The sequence below is a fragment of the Spea bombifrons genome, chromosome 4, assembly GCF_027358695.1.
Source record: "Spea bombifrons isolate aSpeBom1 chromosome 4, aSpeBom1.2.pri, whole genome shotgun sequence".
In the NCBI taxonomy this organism is placed as follows: domain Eukaryota; kingdom Metazoa; phylum Chordata; class Amphibia; order Anura; family Pelobatidae; genus Spea; species Spea bombifrons.
Genome location: NC_071090.1, coordinates 83,749,360 through 83,763,524, shown reverse-complemented (window position 1 = coordinate 83,763,524; position 14,165 = coordinate 83,749,360). Strand labels below are relative to the sequence as shown.

Here is a 14,165-nt window from a genome sequence, read left to right as displayed (position 1 = left end):
TTAAAGGTAACACTCCGCATTAAAGTGCATATGGTGGCAAAGCACCCCTTTAGAAATAGTTGACTTTTGGAGCTGCATCAAGGTCGCAGTTGCAATGTCAGCCACACTTCTTCCAAGTTTTAGATAGGACTATTCCACCACTTAATTAGAAAGGTAATGCTCTCTCTAAAACAGCATAATAAGATAATATACCACAGAGTATGAGAGGAGACTCCAGGCTGCCTTTATAGAAGCACCATTATGTGCTGTAAGTATAAATACATTCTCCACTATGGCGATCCTTTGACCGCAGACAGCACGGACTATAACGCATCCTATCAGTAGCGTCCTAAGCAATATGGCTCGTTAAATTATTTCATATATCATCATTTTAATAACAGGAAGGCACATGCAATATGTTTACCCACTTTATCCTTTGAAGTATATTCAACTCTTTTTTATCTCTAAAATTTAATAGTTTTCAAACTTTCTTGCTTCTTTAAAGTCATTTTTAAATAAAAAAGACAACCAAAAAACATACTGCAACAAATACAAAGGTCATACAGAATATGTGCACATCGTGAATGTGTACGTTGAATACGTCAGCATACACAAATCGCTCTTACCTTAGTTTAAATTGTGCAAGTACTTCTCCGAATTCTAGCTGAATAAGTTCATTATAACATGCCATGATATTGGAGTTTTCTACATATCTCTGCATGTGCAAAAAGAGACAACATGTTGAATTAGTTTCATTTTAATACATTCACTATCACAGTAGGTTTATTCTGGTGTTGTTAACCCTTTGAGGAACCACAAAATGATGGATATGCCAAGGCAAACTGGAACAAACCTAAATCAAGATGCAAATTTGACATATTTTGGTCATTGAAAGCAGGGTTGTCATATTATTATAGCACCTCAATTTATATAGCACTTCTTACAATATATATATTCAAGGTATATGAGAAAACTAGAATTGACAGACTAAGACAAATAGATTGGATAGATTAGGTAGAGAGCCCTGCATCTAAATTTACAATCTAGAGGGAATAAGGTGAGGAAAAACATAAGGTATACAAAAAGGGAGAGATAATTTGGGGGTTGTATTAGTGGCAGGTAAGTTCTAGTTATAGAGATGATATCCTTTTCTACAAAAGTGGGTTTTGAGAGTATTGGAAAGGAGGTTAGGTAGAAGTGAGTTCCAGTGGTATGGGGCAGCACGAGTGAAGTCTTACAAGCGGGGGAAAGGAAGAGGTGAGAAGTGAGGAGGAAACATAAATATCGGGTAGGGGAATATGTTGTTATAAGGGCAGAAATGTATGGAGGAGCCATATTAAAGAGGTTTTTACATTATTTTAAATGTAATACTTGAGGTAACAGGGAGCCAATGAAGGGTTTTATAGAGTGGGGAAGCAGAAGAGCATCATGAAAGGAAGGTAAGACTAGCAGGAAATTATGGAAAAGGAATTAACCAGGTTTTTTGGTGGCTTTTTGGGCGAATGCGAGGGATTTTTTTTTTTAGGCGAAGGCGGCAGGATCTGGTGAAGGGATGAATGTGAGGGATGAAGGAGGGGTTTGATGGCATTTTATAAAACAATACATAATAATAATATAAGAGATGGTTGTTGCGTTGTTAATGGAGATAGAAAATTCAAATACTGGGGTGGAGATGAAAGAAGTGAAGATAATGAGTTAAGTTTTAGATAGATCAAGTTTGAGGTAGTGAAGTGACATCCATAAAGAAATGGCAGACAAGCAGTTGGAGAGGTAGAGACAGGTAGATTTGGGTATGATCTGCATATAGATGATACTGGAAGGCAAATGAGTTGATTAGTTTGCCAACGTGTAAAGAGAGAGGAGCAGAGGGCCCAGCACTGATCCTTGGGGGACATTAACAGAAAGAAGAAGAGGTGAAGATGTCTTGCCAGAGAAGCTGAGAGAGAAGGAACGGTTAGACAGATAAGAGGAGATCCAAGAGAGAGTTGTATCTCGTATACCTATAGAAGTGCGTATCCAGGAGTGTGTATCTGCTTTGGCAGAGAGCAAGTCATTGGATATTTTTGTTTAGGCAGAGTGATGGGGTCTAAAACCAAAGTTAGTTAAGCGATTCTACACAATCGGTTCAAGCAACTTAGAGGTAAAAGGAAGGAGAGCAGTTTCTTAGACTGGGAGTATTTAGAGCATGCTTAAATGTTTAGGTACAGTTCCAGAAAAGTAGGAAAGGTTAAGTAGGTGGGTAAATGATGGGCAACGGGAGGGGGAGATAAGACTGGAAGATGTGATGTAATGGGGTCAAGTGGACAGGTTCTTGGATGAGAGGAAGAAAGAAGAATGGCAAGATTTTCTTCAGTTGTAGTGGAAAGAGCAGTTAGTATGGGGTGAGTAGGGGCGAGTGATGGTAAGGAGCATAGGAGGGACTTGCACAGAATACAGGTATCAATCTTTGTCAGCAGCATAATCTGAATCAGTGAGAGATGTTTGTGGTGTGGGTATGGGGGGGCAGAGAAAGCAGTTGAAGGTGAAAGAAAGGTGATGTGGTTTGGAAGAAAGCATGGATATGAGAGTGGAGAAGTAGAGTTGTTTACCGAGAGAGAGGGCAGAGTTGTAGTAGCATAGCATGGATTTGTAGTGATAAAGTATTCATTGGGTTTGGATTTTCTGAACCTTCAGCAGTGCACAAAAATACAAATTTCATAATCCTATTGAGGAAAAGACTGTAACAAAAGTCTAGTTAAGACGGTTTTTTATTAGTTTATTTTTTTTTATTAGTCTATTAGTTTATGTATTTATAATTGCAGCGTTTATAAAACAAAGGGCATATTTGTTTAACATGCACCATTTCTGTAGCAGACTACCAGTTGATATGTTACATATGTTTTGGTCAGTCTTCAAAGGTAATGGGGAAGGAGTGGATTCTGATTTCCTAACTTGTAACAAAACTGAAAGAGGATGTGGGAAGTGAACTGTTTATATCCAGTAAGGGATTTCATCATCTTATGGCTTCATATGGCAGGCAAATCATAACTATACCTAAGCGATTTTTACACTATATACAGAAATTATAGAGGAAATGTTTACTATACAAGGGTATAGTTCATGAAAAATTAGCATGTACTAAGATGAAAAAGGTTTCACAAACTACTCTACACTGATCTGTATTCTTACGAAAGGCACTGGGGTTAATTTAATGACCTTCCAGCCATCCTAATTTCCCCTGCACAGCCCAATGAGCTGTAAATTTGATAGTGGTCTTTGCTGTTGTAGCATAGACCTCCATGGCAGCTCCCATGTGGCCACTTGGGTCCGTCTAAAGCTCAGCACCAATCTCTGATCCCCATCTCCAGCCATACGCCCCAACAAAGGTGACCCAGTTATTCCACCTGAAATGTTGGGTGTTATAGAATAGTAGGAAAAGAAAGAGTTTCATCTAACCATGTTAACTATGCAATTAGAAGAGGTAATTCTAAAGTTGAACAGCCTGGCCTTCATGGCAGCTGAGGTTCTTTCTCGGATTTGTCACTGGTGGAGGATCAAAGGAATTGTAGTTAATTAACACGTGGAGAACTGCAGCTTGCCTTTCTTTGAATCACTAAAGCCGACTCCTTTTACAGATGCATAATTTAATTAAATATCGTCACCGTTGGTATAGAAGGGAGACCAGAAACATTCAGCCTTCTTGTAATTAACAGCTTTACCTCATTAGCTCTGGTAACTACGCTACTTTCACAGTTCTTCGTTACACATGAGGTTTCATTAGAGAGATGCGTAATGATGTTAAATGACTCAAAGACTGCAAATAATTATGCTGATTAAGCAATTGGCACCGTCATTTTCCACATACCTGAGAGAACAAAAAATAGCAAGAAAAAACCCTGCAGGGTACGCTGGGCAGTTGACGCGCATCAAAGCAGAAACAAAAAATATTTAACAGCAATTGTTTATCCCCCTGCAGTGAATTTAGACCTTAATGAAGCATGGAATGGAACAAATTACATTCCCACACAAGGTTAAGTCTGACCAATGAGGTGTTAACACCAGGGCAGAATGGCTCCAATGGTGCAAATGGGTAAGGCGGGGGTGCAAATTCATTAGGAGGCAGCTGCGGGATCATATTTTATAAGGAAACAGCATTTTTTTAAGCTAGTCTCCTCACCGAAACCTTACAAAGGGTGCCTGAACCCACTAAAGAGGAGAGATCAAATAATAAAAGGGGAGAAATAATCAAGCAGATCCTGAGAACAGAAGGTAGACATCATCGTCATGTACACCATCATGGTATGCACATACAGGTGGCGGGTTTCTAATTTTAATAAGCATTGGTACATAATATTAACTGTGTGAAAATACCAGATGTAATTACATGAACAGTTAATGCTGACTAGTCATGGAGCCCTGATGACCCTACCAAAGAGGAACTGAAATCTATGAGAACATTACGTTACTCAATAGAGCATAAAAACACTCTAGATACCTTTTTTTTTTTTTTAACACTTCAGGAGTTTTCAAGAAGAAGACTGAGTAGATACAGAACAGTAAATGCGTTTCTATGTTAAATTATTCGCTCGCTAAATGCCTTACTCTAGCTATAGATAAGACAAAGTCACATAAAAAGTGTCAGTAAAGCACGGACGCTAACCTCCTCAATACGGAAGTGTTGGGAAGTAAACTAAACATGTGTCCTGTAACTTGTGTGATGTGGAGGGATCCCAAGACATGTAAACTTCATGGTTGTCACATTGAGATCCTTTAATAAGCGTATCTTAGCCCTATTTAACATGTTAATAAAACATGGAAAGGAGTTTTTGATTCCCTCATATTCTTTCTTTAATCTGAACATAATATGAAAAAATAAACCATATAATTAATTATATTTTAGAAATGACTGAAAATTATATTGACACAGTGATATATTTAGCAAATAAATCACACACACACATATATTATATATAACAACATGTTAATAATAAATACATTTTCAAAGAAAAAATAACAGAGCCAGAAAGCACTGTTTTTCCACCAAAAAGAAAACACTTCAGCTCTGGGACAATGTTGAAAGATGGAAGAACTGTAGTGTAATTACTATTTTAATTTCTTGTGCAATGACTCGTAAGTCATCAATCCACCAGACTCATGCTGAAGGAATTGACGTAAATGTGGACATCTGTCTCCTGGCTTTGAGTGACATCACAAAAGGTGACCAAACTTACAGCTGTTCCTCAAGTTCTTTATGATACACAGCCCATGTTTCATCCACATTATTATTAATAATCGTTGCATGTCAGGAAAACTGTCTGCTCTGGTAGATTTAGTTTAAAAAAAATAACATTAAATGGGCCAAATCTATAAATCAAACAAAATGCTTCTAAAGCACAGCATAGGGGTTTGGTATATAACAACAAAAAAAATCTGTGATCCTGGTGCAAAGTTTGAAAGATGGGCTTCTCACCGTGGCAACTGATGTCATGTTCCTGCTGTTTGGGCCATAACACTGGTTACTATGGTAATAAGACTATGTTTCAAAGTTGCACCAGAATCATTTTTTTATATATATATATACATAGCCCCCATCAGAAACATTTGTTTTGGAGACTAATACAATAAATAATAATAGTCAATTAAGTTGGAATTCAAGTAATAATAAGTAAAACAATTAGTAAAAATTACTTGCGTCACTAGTTTTGCTAAAAAAAAAAATAATTAAAAAAAAGGTTGTAAACATAACTTGAAGCAAAGTTTGGTACTAGTCTAGTGTGTAATTCTTCCAAGTTTTCTGCCCTAAAGGTTTCTCCCTTACACCCTTACCAGAACCAATCAGATTAGGTAGAATAAGGGGAGCGATAATCAAGCAGAAAACAAAGTTACCTTTAACCATGGTATACATATAAAGATGGTTTTAACCCCCAGGTGCTGCCTGCCAGGAATAGTTGCTTTCTTCACTGAAAGAGGAGCACTGCTATTTGCTTCAAAGATCCATGAAGAATAAAAATGGGCACAACTGCCCCTCTAAGAGAGCAGGAGTGGAAGTTAAGGGGTGGTTAGCCATTAAAGGAGGTTTATTCAGTTAAGCTGGTGTTGATTGGGGGGGGGTGACTTCAAAACACTGGGGTCTATTTACTAAAGAGGGAGTTTGTAGGAGAGTTGAACATATACCTTAAGAAGGACAAACACCAGTAAGATTCCCTTTCAAGAAGGGCTTTGTTGGTCCTTTTTAATGCCAAGATAAATCAGCGAGGTGAGATTTGAGAAATCTCCCACATTACCTATGCATTATGGAGGGTCTACTCAAACCTTACGGAATGAGCTCACTATCTCCCTGTATACATTTATTTATGTGTAGATTAGTTTCAGGAATTTTCACTAATTTAATTATACATTATACAAGCTCTCCATGCAGGAGCTCACTGGAATTGGACCTTCATAATCATTATGATGTCTGTGCATTGATACCATAAACTCTCCTCCAATTCGACTAATATCGAATATGCCTGGTATGGGTAGAGGGGAGTTCTATGTAGTTTTTTGGGGGAGTACTGGGATAAGAACATACTATTTACTATTAGTGGGACTATGCCTTTAAATAATTCTACTTAATGCTTTGTCTATAATCTATACACTCATGCACGGTTTTCTCTGAAATATCAGCACGCATTAAAAACAACCTTCTCTGGCATCATCCACTTCACTTATTCCTGGAATTGTATGATTTAAATCTACAACTGTAGCGTGGCCTTCACATTTCACACGTCAGCTCTATATGTATACAGTAAAGAGAATGTTGGTCTCATTCTATAACTGTGAAATGTAACACGTAAAGGCAGGCCTAAGTAAACATCTCTGGCCCAGCATTCTTCCACACTACACATATATTTCACTAAACATTTTGCTTTTACATGATCTAGTAATTTTATTTCTCAAATGTTCAGTATTAACAGGAAAACCCCCGGTCCCCGATGAAAGTTATAATGGATATCTCTTCCTAGCCGTAAGAGTTAGACTACACAGCTGTTATGTGTGAACTTAATGATGGTGTTAGATTTCTGTCATTCATTCACATATACTGAAGAATTTAAATTACTTAATACATAGAATTTTACGGCAGATGAGTACCAGTTGTAAGGACTCAAACCCCAATCTGTCCTTGGCCTAGTCCCATAATCAGGATAGTTTTATGCCAATGCATGTTAAGTTCCCTCACTGTTTTAGCCTCCACTACTTCTGCTGGGAGACTGTTCCATTTATCTACTACCATCTCGGTAAAGTAGGACTTCCTTACGTTACATCTAAGCCTCTGACCCTCTAGTTTTAGTCCATGACCTCTTGTTTCTATTGCATCTTCCCTTCTTTCTTTCCTCCCAGCAATACATATTCAGATCCCTTAGTCTTTCTTGTTAATTTATATGCTGCAAATTTACCATTTTAGTAGCCCTCCACTGAACTCTCTCCAATGTGTGAATATCCTTCTAGAGATGGGGTCTCCAGAACTGTAAACAATACTCTAGGTGAGGTCTGATCAAAGATCTGTAAAGCGGAACCACCGCCCTCTTCCAACTACTAATGCCTCTCACTATACAACCCAGCACCCTGCTTTTTTACGCTTTATTGTATTGTCTGCTAAACTTTGTCATCAGAAATAATCACTCCTAAGTCCCTCACTTTCATTGTCACTGACAGAACAGTGTCCTCAATGCTATATGCTGATTTCTACATTCCAAGTTCATCATTTTACATTTATCAACATTAAACAGCAGCTCCCACACACTTGACCATTCTTCTAATTTACTTAAATCATTTGCCATTTGACATTAACTTCAATCTTCCAACATGTTTGGCTCCATAGCTGTCACCAAAAAAACCCATGAGGCAAACCTTTTTTAACTGAACCCTACCAAAAAGGAGTTACAAGTAAGAAAATATAACGTTTCTGATTAATTTTAACATGTAAACACTTTTACTGCTTAACCAAGTGAGTTTAGGGCTTAGCACTGCTTAGTTAAGATGTGTCCTTAAAGACTACTGAAAACAAGCCACAAACATCTGGTATCTAGTGTTGAGCTGCACAATGTTTATAGCTGGACAGAATGATTTCTATTTACAAATAGAACAGTAGAAGTAATGTCTACGGATGAAGCTTTTCAATATGACTCCCTGTTTCATAAGCTAATACACTACAATGCAGGCTTGTCTGCTATACCATTCATAAGTGTTTCACAAAACCTATTAGCATTTGTGTATCAAGGATGTTGCTAGGGAAACCTAAAGGAGTGAAAATTGGTCTATTTTACACCAGTAATGACATCATTACTGCATCTTCTATTAAGTGCTCTCTGAGTGAAACTGGAGAACAAAACAGTTAATGCCCTATCAGCTGTCTAGAGATTACACATTGCACTGATCTGTGACAGCACACAGATAATACCTGCCTAACTTAGCATTATGACACACTGCGGACATCGTGACCTTTTACCCATATCTACAGAAACACATTTCACCAGGAGCCGAAGACATGCTTAGTAAAAGATTGGTGGAAGAGGGTTAACTCAAGACACGCAGACTTCAAAAGAGGTCACGCCGGCACAGTGCCAGCAAAATCCTTTGCCACTCTGTTGATACCTATACATGAAAAGTCTTAGCTATGGTCCGAGTCTCCTGTAGGGCTGTAATTCCTATTATCTTCAGCCTGGGTGGCCAAAGGGCAATGGTAAGTTTAGTTCATCAAAATGCTTGTCTCTATTGCTGACTGTAAGGCGTCATGTTAGTTAGGATCTACTGCACCTGGAGGACCAAAAATTACTCTTTGAAGAGAACCTTCAATTATTCTTGGAAAGCACCAGTTTCCCATTTACTATGGTGTATATTAGAAATTTCGGATCGCCATAAATGTTCTTCAGTAGCTGGAGTTGAGACATATATTTGAGCTTTGGTGGGAACTGAAAGAATAGAGATAATTTTTTTTTCTCCAGGAAACCAACATTTTATGAAGCTGCTATTTAGAAATGGTGGTCGGATGGCCACGTCTCCTACCCTTTCCACCTGAACCCGAAGTACTGTTGCATTTTGCTATTTTTGGAAAAATACGGGGTTTACATAAGGGCCATTTGCAGCGTAAATATCTACAAGACTGCATTGGACAACGCGTTATATGTGACACAATCTGTGTTGTTTTCTCATCACAAACAGGCGTCGAGGTTGGAAGAACTAGATTCACAAATAGAGGGTAATGGGTAGGTAAAAACTCATGTGAAAAAAATGAGAGTTTTACTATTACAGAGACTTTTCACGACAAAAATTATGGCAGGAGTTCCCTTTTCCGTGGGAAAAGCCATTTTTTATCATTTGACAAAACTGATGAATAAAAGAAAGTTTCAAAAGGTTTGGGTGCCTTTAGTGATCTGCAGTAATAGCCCAAGGGAGTTGTGCAGCTGAATAATATAAGGAATATAATATTCATAAATTATTAAGTTATTATACATTGCTAAGCTTATGTAAAGCCTCAACATTTTATGAAGGTAAATGACCATCAGGTTTTTTTCAGTTACGATGTCTAAATATTGTATACTTATGTGCATTGTACGACTTGGTAACAAAGTCATTCATTAAAATATATACAGATGGGTATTGTTAATACACTATGTGAAAGAAACCTGTTCCTTCCGCTCCTGGCTGGCAGTTTCATCAGTCATTCACTCAGGGCCGGCCTCACCTAGGCGTCGTGCTGCAGGGGGCGCCACTGCCTATGTCGGCAGAGAGGTCTAGGATTTGCCTGCTAACTGGTCCTGCAGCATTTGGGAAAATGTGAGGGAGTGAAGGGATGCCTGCGCAGGCAAAGAGCATCACAGCAGCCCTCCCTCGCACAATGTGAAGTCAAGAGATTTAACTTCAATAAAACATATCCATAGGAAACAAAATATGCTTTTCAACTTGGCGGCATGACTGTATTAAAGTACACCATCTGTTACCCAATGCTTTCAAAAACAGCTTGCCTTTTCCTCATGAGACTTTCCCTTTAATTTACAATATACGCTAATACCTAACGAATGTCAAAGACCTTGAAACAGGAACAGGAGGGCAGATAAGTTGGTTGTGAATCCGTCATGCATGGGAATGTAATGTCCTTGAGACTAAAGGTAATTTCACATACCAGCTTTGTGCATCATAAGTGCATAAAACTCAAAATGACTATTAAAAGAAACGTTCATCGCAAATGTCTGGTCTTTTATGGGGAACTATCATAGTCTGGCCTAGGCGACAGGCCTAGGCGACAGGCCCAGGGGCAGCAGTCTCCCTGCTCCAAGAGCAAGGGGCAGGATGCCCTCTTAGGGAATCAGGCTCCCTCCAGTTTGCCACTGCTCAATGGGGCAGTTACATGGGATATCTCTGATCTCCCCACTTGGCCCACTTACACTATGGAAGCTGTGCTGAGCCAGCACAATCTCCATAGACTGCTTTAACCCCTAATTTTTCATGTTTTCTTTATATTTCAGTAATAAACACAATAACAATGTTTTCCTTTGCTTTTTCCCTTTGTGGGAACAGGGAAACTTTGTCTTTTACTCTCTTCTATCTGACCTCCCTTTGATTCATTACGCTGTGATCAGCAAAGAAGGCTCTAGACTTGCATTGCTGGTCGCAATACATGTGATGAACCTGCAGGGGGAGCAATAAGAGAACCCAGCAGTCTAGACAGACCCTGCTAAGTCTCTCCTGTCCTCCAGTGACCTTCCAGTGGGTGTAAGCAGTGACACTTATTGGAAGGGAATGATATTGTGGTGTACCCACGCCATTACACACGATCGGTCAGCACGTTAGCTGACATTGAGGAGTCCAGTCTGTCAATAGACAGCCTGATCTCCCATGCAGCAGCAGAGAGATGTTCCTATAGCTGTGGAAAATGCATAAACATACAGGCTAATGAAGGGGTTAAAAGGTGCTGCGAATCCCGTAAGTCACACAGTGCTGGCGTATGATGTCATATTCGGGTGCTCTGCAGCGAGGACGGCAGCCAAGGAGGGGGAGGCTGGGAGGTAATACATTTTTTGGCACAACTGTGTTCATTTATAAAAACTACCTACGTCAATCAGTCAATCAGTATAACTGTTTTGGAGATACTTAATCTAAACATTCGCATCACAGAAACTGAGATCTGTATCAGCCTGTGGCACAACACAAAAGCTTCCTGAACCAATTACCAACAACTAACTTAACAACAGAGGAGACGTACATTATAGGAAAGAATCATGCATATATTAGTAACATAGTAACATAGTTCATAAGGTTGAAAAAAGACCAAAGTCCATCAAGTTCAACCTATATACATATTGTGTCCCTACTGTGTTGATCCAGAGGTGTTAGGTATATTGAGATGTTAAGGTTGCTGTTCCCATGGTATAATTAATTTCTGATATTAATCTGTAAACACTGGCGGAAGCCTCCATCACTGGAGCCACTGGAGAGGCCTGACAGCCAGCCTCCTCCCTATTGACTATGGGCCCTGGCTTTGTAAAGATTTCTGTGGCTACCCCCAGCAGTATCATCTCATCACTTGCTGAGGGGATTATCTCCAGCAGACAGCCAGGATCTGCAAGCAGGGAGTGACCACCATTGTTTTAGTTTAATGTCAGACCCCCTCCACCCCATGGTGTACTAATATGTTGTATAAGTCAGTCGTCGTCCCCCAGTTCCACCACTACAGACATTTACCCTGACCAAACCTTGGAACTGATTTTGGCCAGTAATAGATAGTGGAGGTTGGGACCCCATTGTATTGTTAATCCCTTTTTTAACCCTTTTGTCTCCGGGAGGCAGATTAAGGGGAGCTGTTTGTACACTAATATCTTGTTTTATGTTAATGTGTGTTTTGCTGGATATAGTGTGTGTACTCTACACTGAGTCTTGGCTAGTGACTGGGAAGCCAGGGAAAGTGTGTTGTCCCAGGCTAAGGGAGCACAAGTCAGCGGAGTTAGTCGGTCGGACTATCCAGCTCCGTGACAAACGCCAATACATAGGTTTATTTATTGTACGTAAAAAAAACTTTAAAATGTTCGAAAAGTTACAGATCTGCTTTAGTGCTTTAAAGAGGATACCGTACATAAATGATATTCTTTCAAATAAGTTTATAGTTAAATGCAATATATATATATATATTTACATACACACACATTTTAAAAGTATTTGATATGAACGTGTTTCAATAGTTTCAGATACCAGAATATGTTTCGTGGAGTGGGTTACACACCTGGATTTAACCGAGTGGGATTAACCAGACCGCAGAGTGGCATATGCCTCACCTATTTACACAGCTGGAGGAAAAATAAGGTAATTCCTCTACCGCGATGACCCACAACCATACATGGGAAAAATTTGATTTCATGCACATTTTGCCCTTGTTAAATATGATGATCTCCTCTCTTACTGCTTCCTGAGATGAAATTTTGGGACATACTCTTCCTGTACATAAAAAGAAGCATGGTTGCATTTCTTTCGATCATATTCCTTCCATCCACAATAAAGATGGTAGAAATGTTTAATGTCCAGGTGCTGGTTATTTGTAGATTGATGACTTGTTGGGTCTGGTTTTACAATGAGCTACAAAACAACTCTCTGCTTACATGTCTATAATGTGACATCACAAGTCACATTGTTTTATCACCCTGTTACCCTTGACATAATTCGAGGAAGCGCAGTACTGAATTCTTTATTATAACCGTTTGTCACATTTGAATGTGTTTTTTTTTTTAATCTTCCTGGTCATTGCTATAAATACACATATAGCTTTCGTTTCTATAATCCTGTAAAGGAACAGTCTGGTGTGAAATCTATAATTGGTCTGTGTAGGTTAATCAGTGCCGGAACGAAACACGGAATGCCCCAACGGCACGCAAACTCAGTAGAGGTGGAGGTACCATAAAGCAGTTTGGCGTTCAGGATTTTTAAGACTTGTACCAAACAGTAAAGACACTTTAGTCTTGCGTTTAAATCGTGGAGCAGACCTATGTGAATCATCCAGAACATTGCTATACATGCCTTTAAGAAGACCTACCCACGGCACTGCTTCATACAATAAAAATATCATGTCATTATTATTTCAGTGTTAAATGAGTCATCAAATATTCCATATTTATTTTAATTAGGCCATGTGATCCATAATTAAGGGGTCTGCTATATTAGAATAAAACATTTCCCAAAGGTTTGCCCACCTGGTACAGCCGCAATCAAGGAAATGACTCACAACAAGTAGTTTTTGGCTTATTAACTGAAGCTGGAGTCAGCGAGAGAGCTGCAGTTTCATTGATTATACTGTGCATTGGTAAGGGCCGAGCAAGAAAAGCTCACAGGGGTTAGTATTTCCCAAAGCATCACTGACGGGTTCTCTGCTTTAAGCTTACCTTCCAACTTCCATTTAATGAATAAAACCCTTCAAACAAAAATAAATCCAACTTTTGCGTTGGTATAATAGACCATAGATTTACTGCATTAAAACAGAATGAATGTCCAGACTGTAAGCTTTAGCTGTCTATCAAGTGCTATGAAAAATTTACAAATATGAATACTGTTAAATGTTATGTTTTTACACAATACATTGCTAAAATGAAGTGATATATGTGGAATACAAAAATAGTGAGAAAGCAAGTATAGGCTAAAACGATATTATGGAATAAACGTAATAATCTACAGAATACATACCCTGGTAAAGCCAGCAGATATAAGAGGCATTATAGATGCTTCATCCCTGTCACTTTGCCTTAAAGACAAAAAAAAAAGACGAAAGTACAAGTTAAAAAGAATGTAAAAAAAATATACATATACACAAGGATAAGGTGAAATGATCACACATCCCATCTAATCCTGAATGTTGTAACACTTTCTAAAATCAAGGGACATTTTAATTTCCTTTTTATAGTTCATGTTTCAATAAACTATAAAGAAAAAAAATACCAAAGTCCGATTTCTTCATTTTATTGAGTTATAATTCAGTGTTAACTTTAACATATTAAGCACTGCCGTTGGCACTCTACAAAAAAGATGTTTATATAATTGCAGATATAACAACAACATAGTAGGAGAAATTTGCTATGATGATGTAAAAAAAATACAGGAAAACGTATAACCCGACGGAGAAGGACCGCTTACCATGTTACACTCAAAGAATTACATAAGTATAAGTTATTAACAGCAAATCACCCTAA

At 38.5% G+C, this 14,165-nt stretch overlaps 1 protein-coding gene across 2 annotated transcripts in view; it reads right to left on the bottom strand.

Moving 5' to 3' along the window:
- The window catches only part of PDE8A (phosphodiesterase 8A), a 103,152-nt gene that overhangs the window by 17,468 nt on the left and 71,519 nt on the right, over positions 1–14,165 (bottom strand). For both annotated transcript variants that reach the window (XM_053461794.1, XM_053461793.1), the window contains exons 5-6: positions 13,663–13,720; positions 606–694 (exon numbers count right to left, since the gene is read on the bottom strand). In XM_053461794.1, coding sequence (XP_053317769.1) covers positions 606–694; positions 13,663–13,720 — 147 coding nt within the window. The remainder of the gene's footprint in view (positions 1–605; positions 695–13,662; positions 13,721–14,165) is intronic.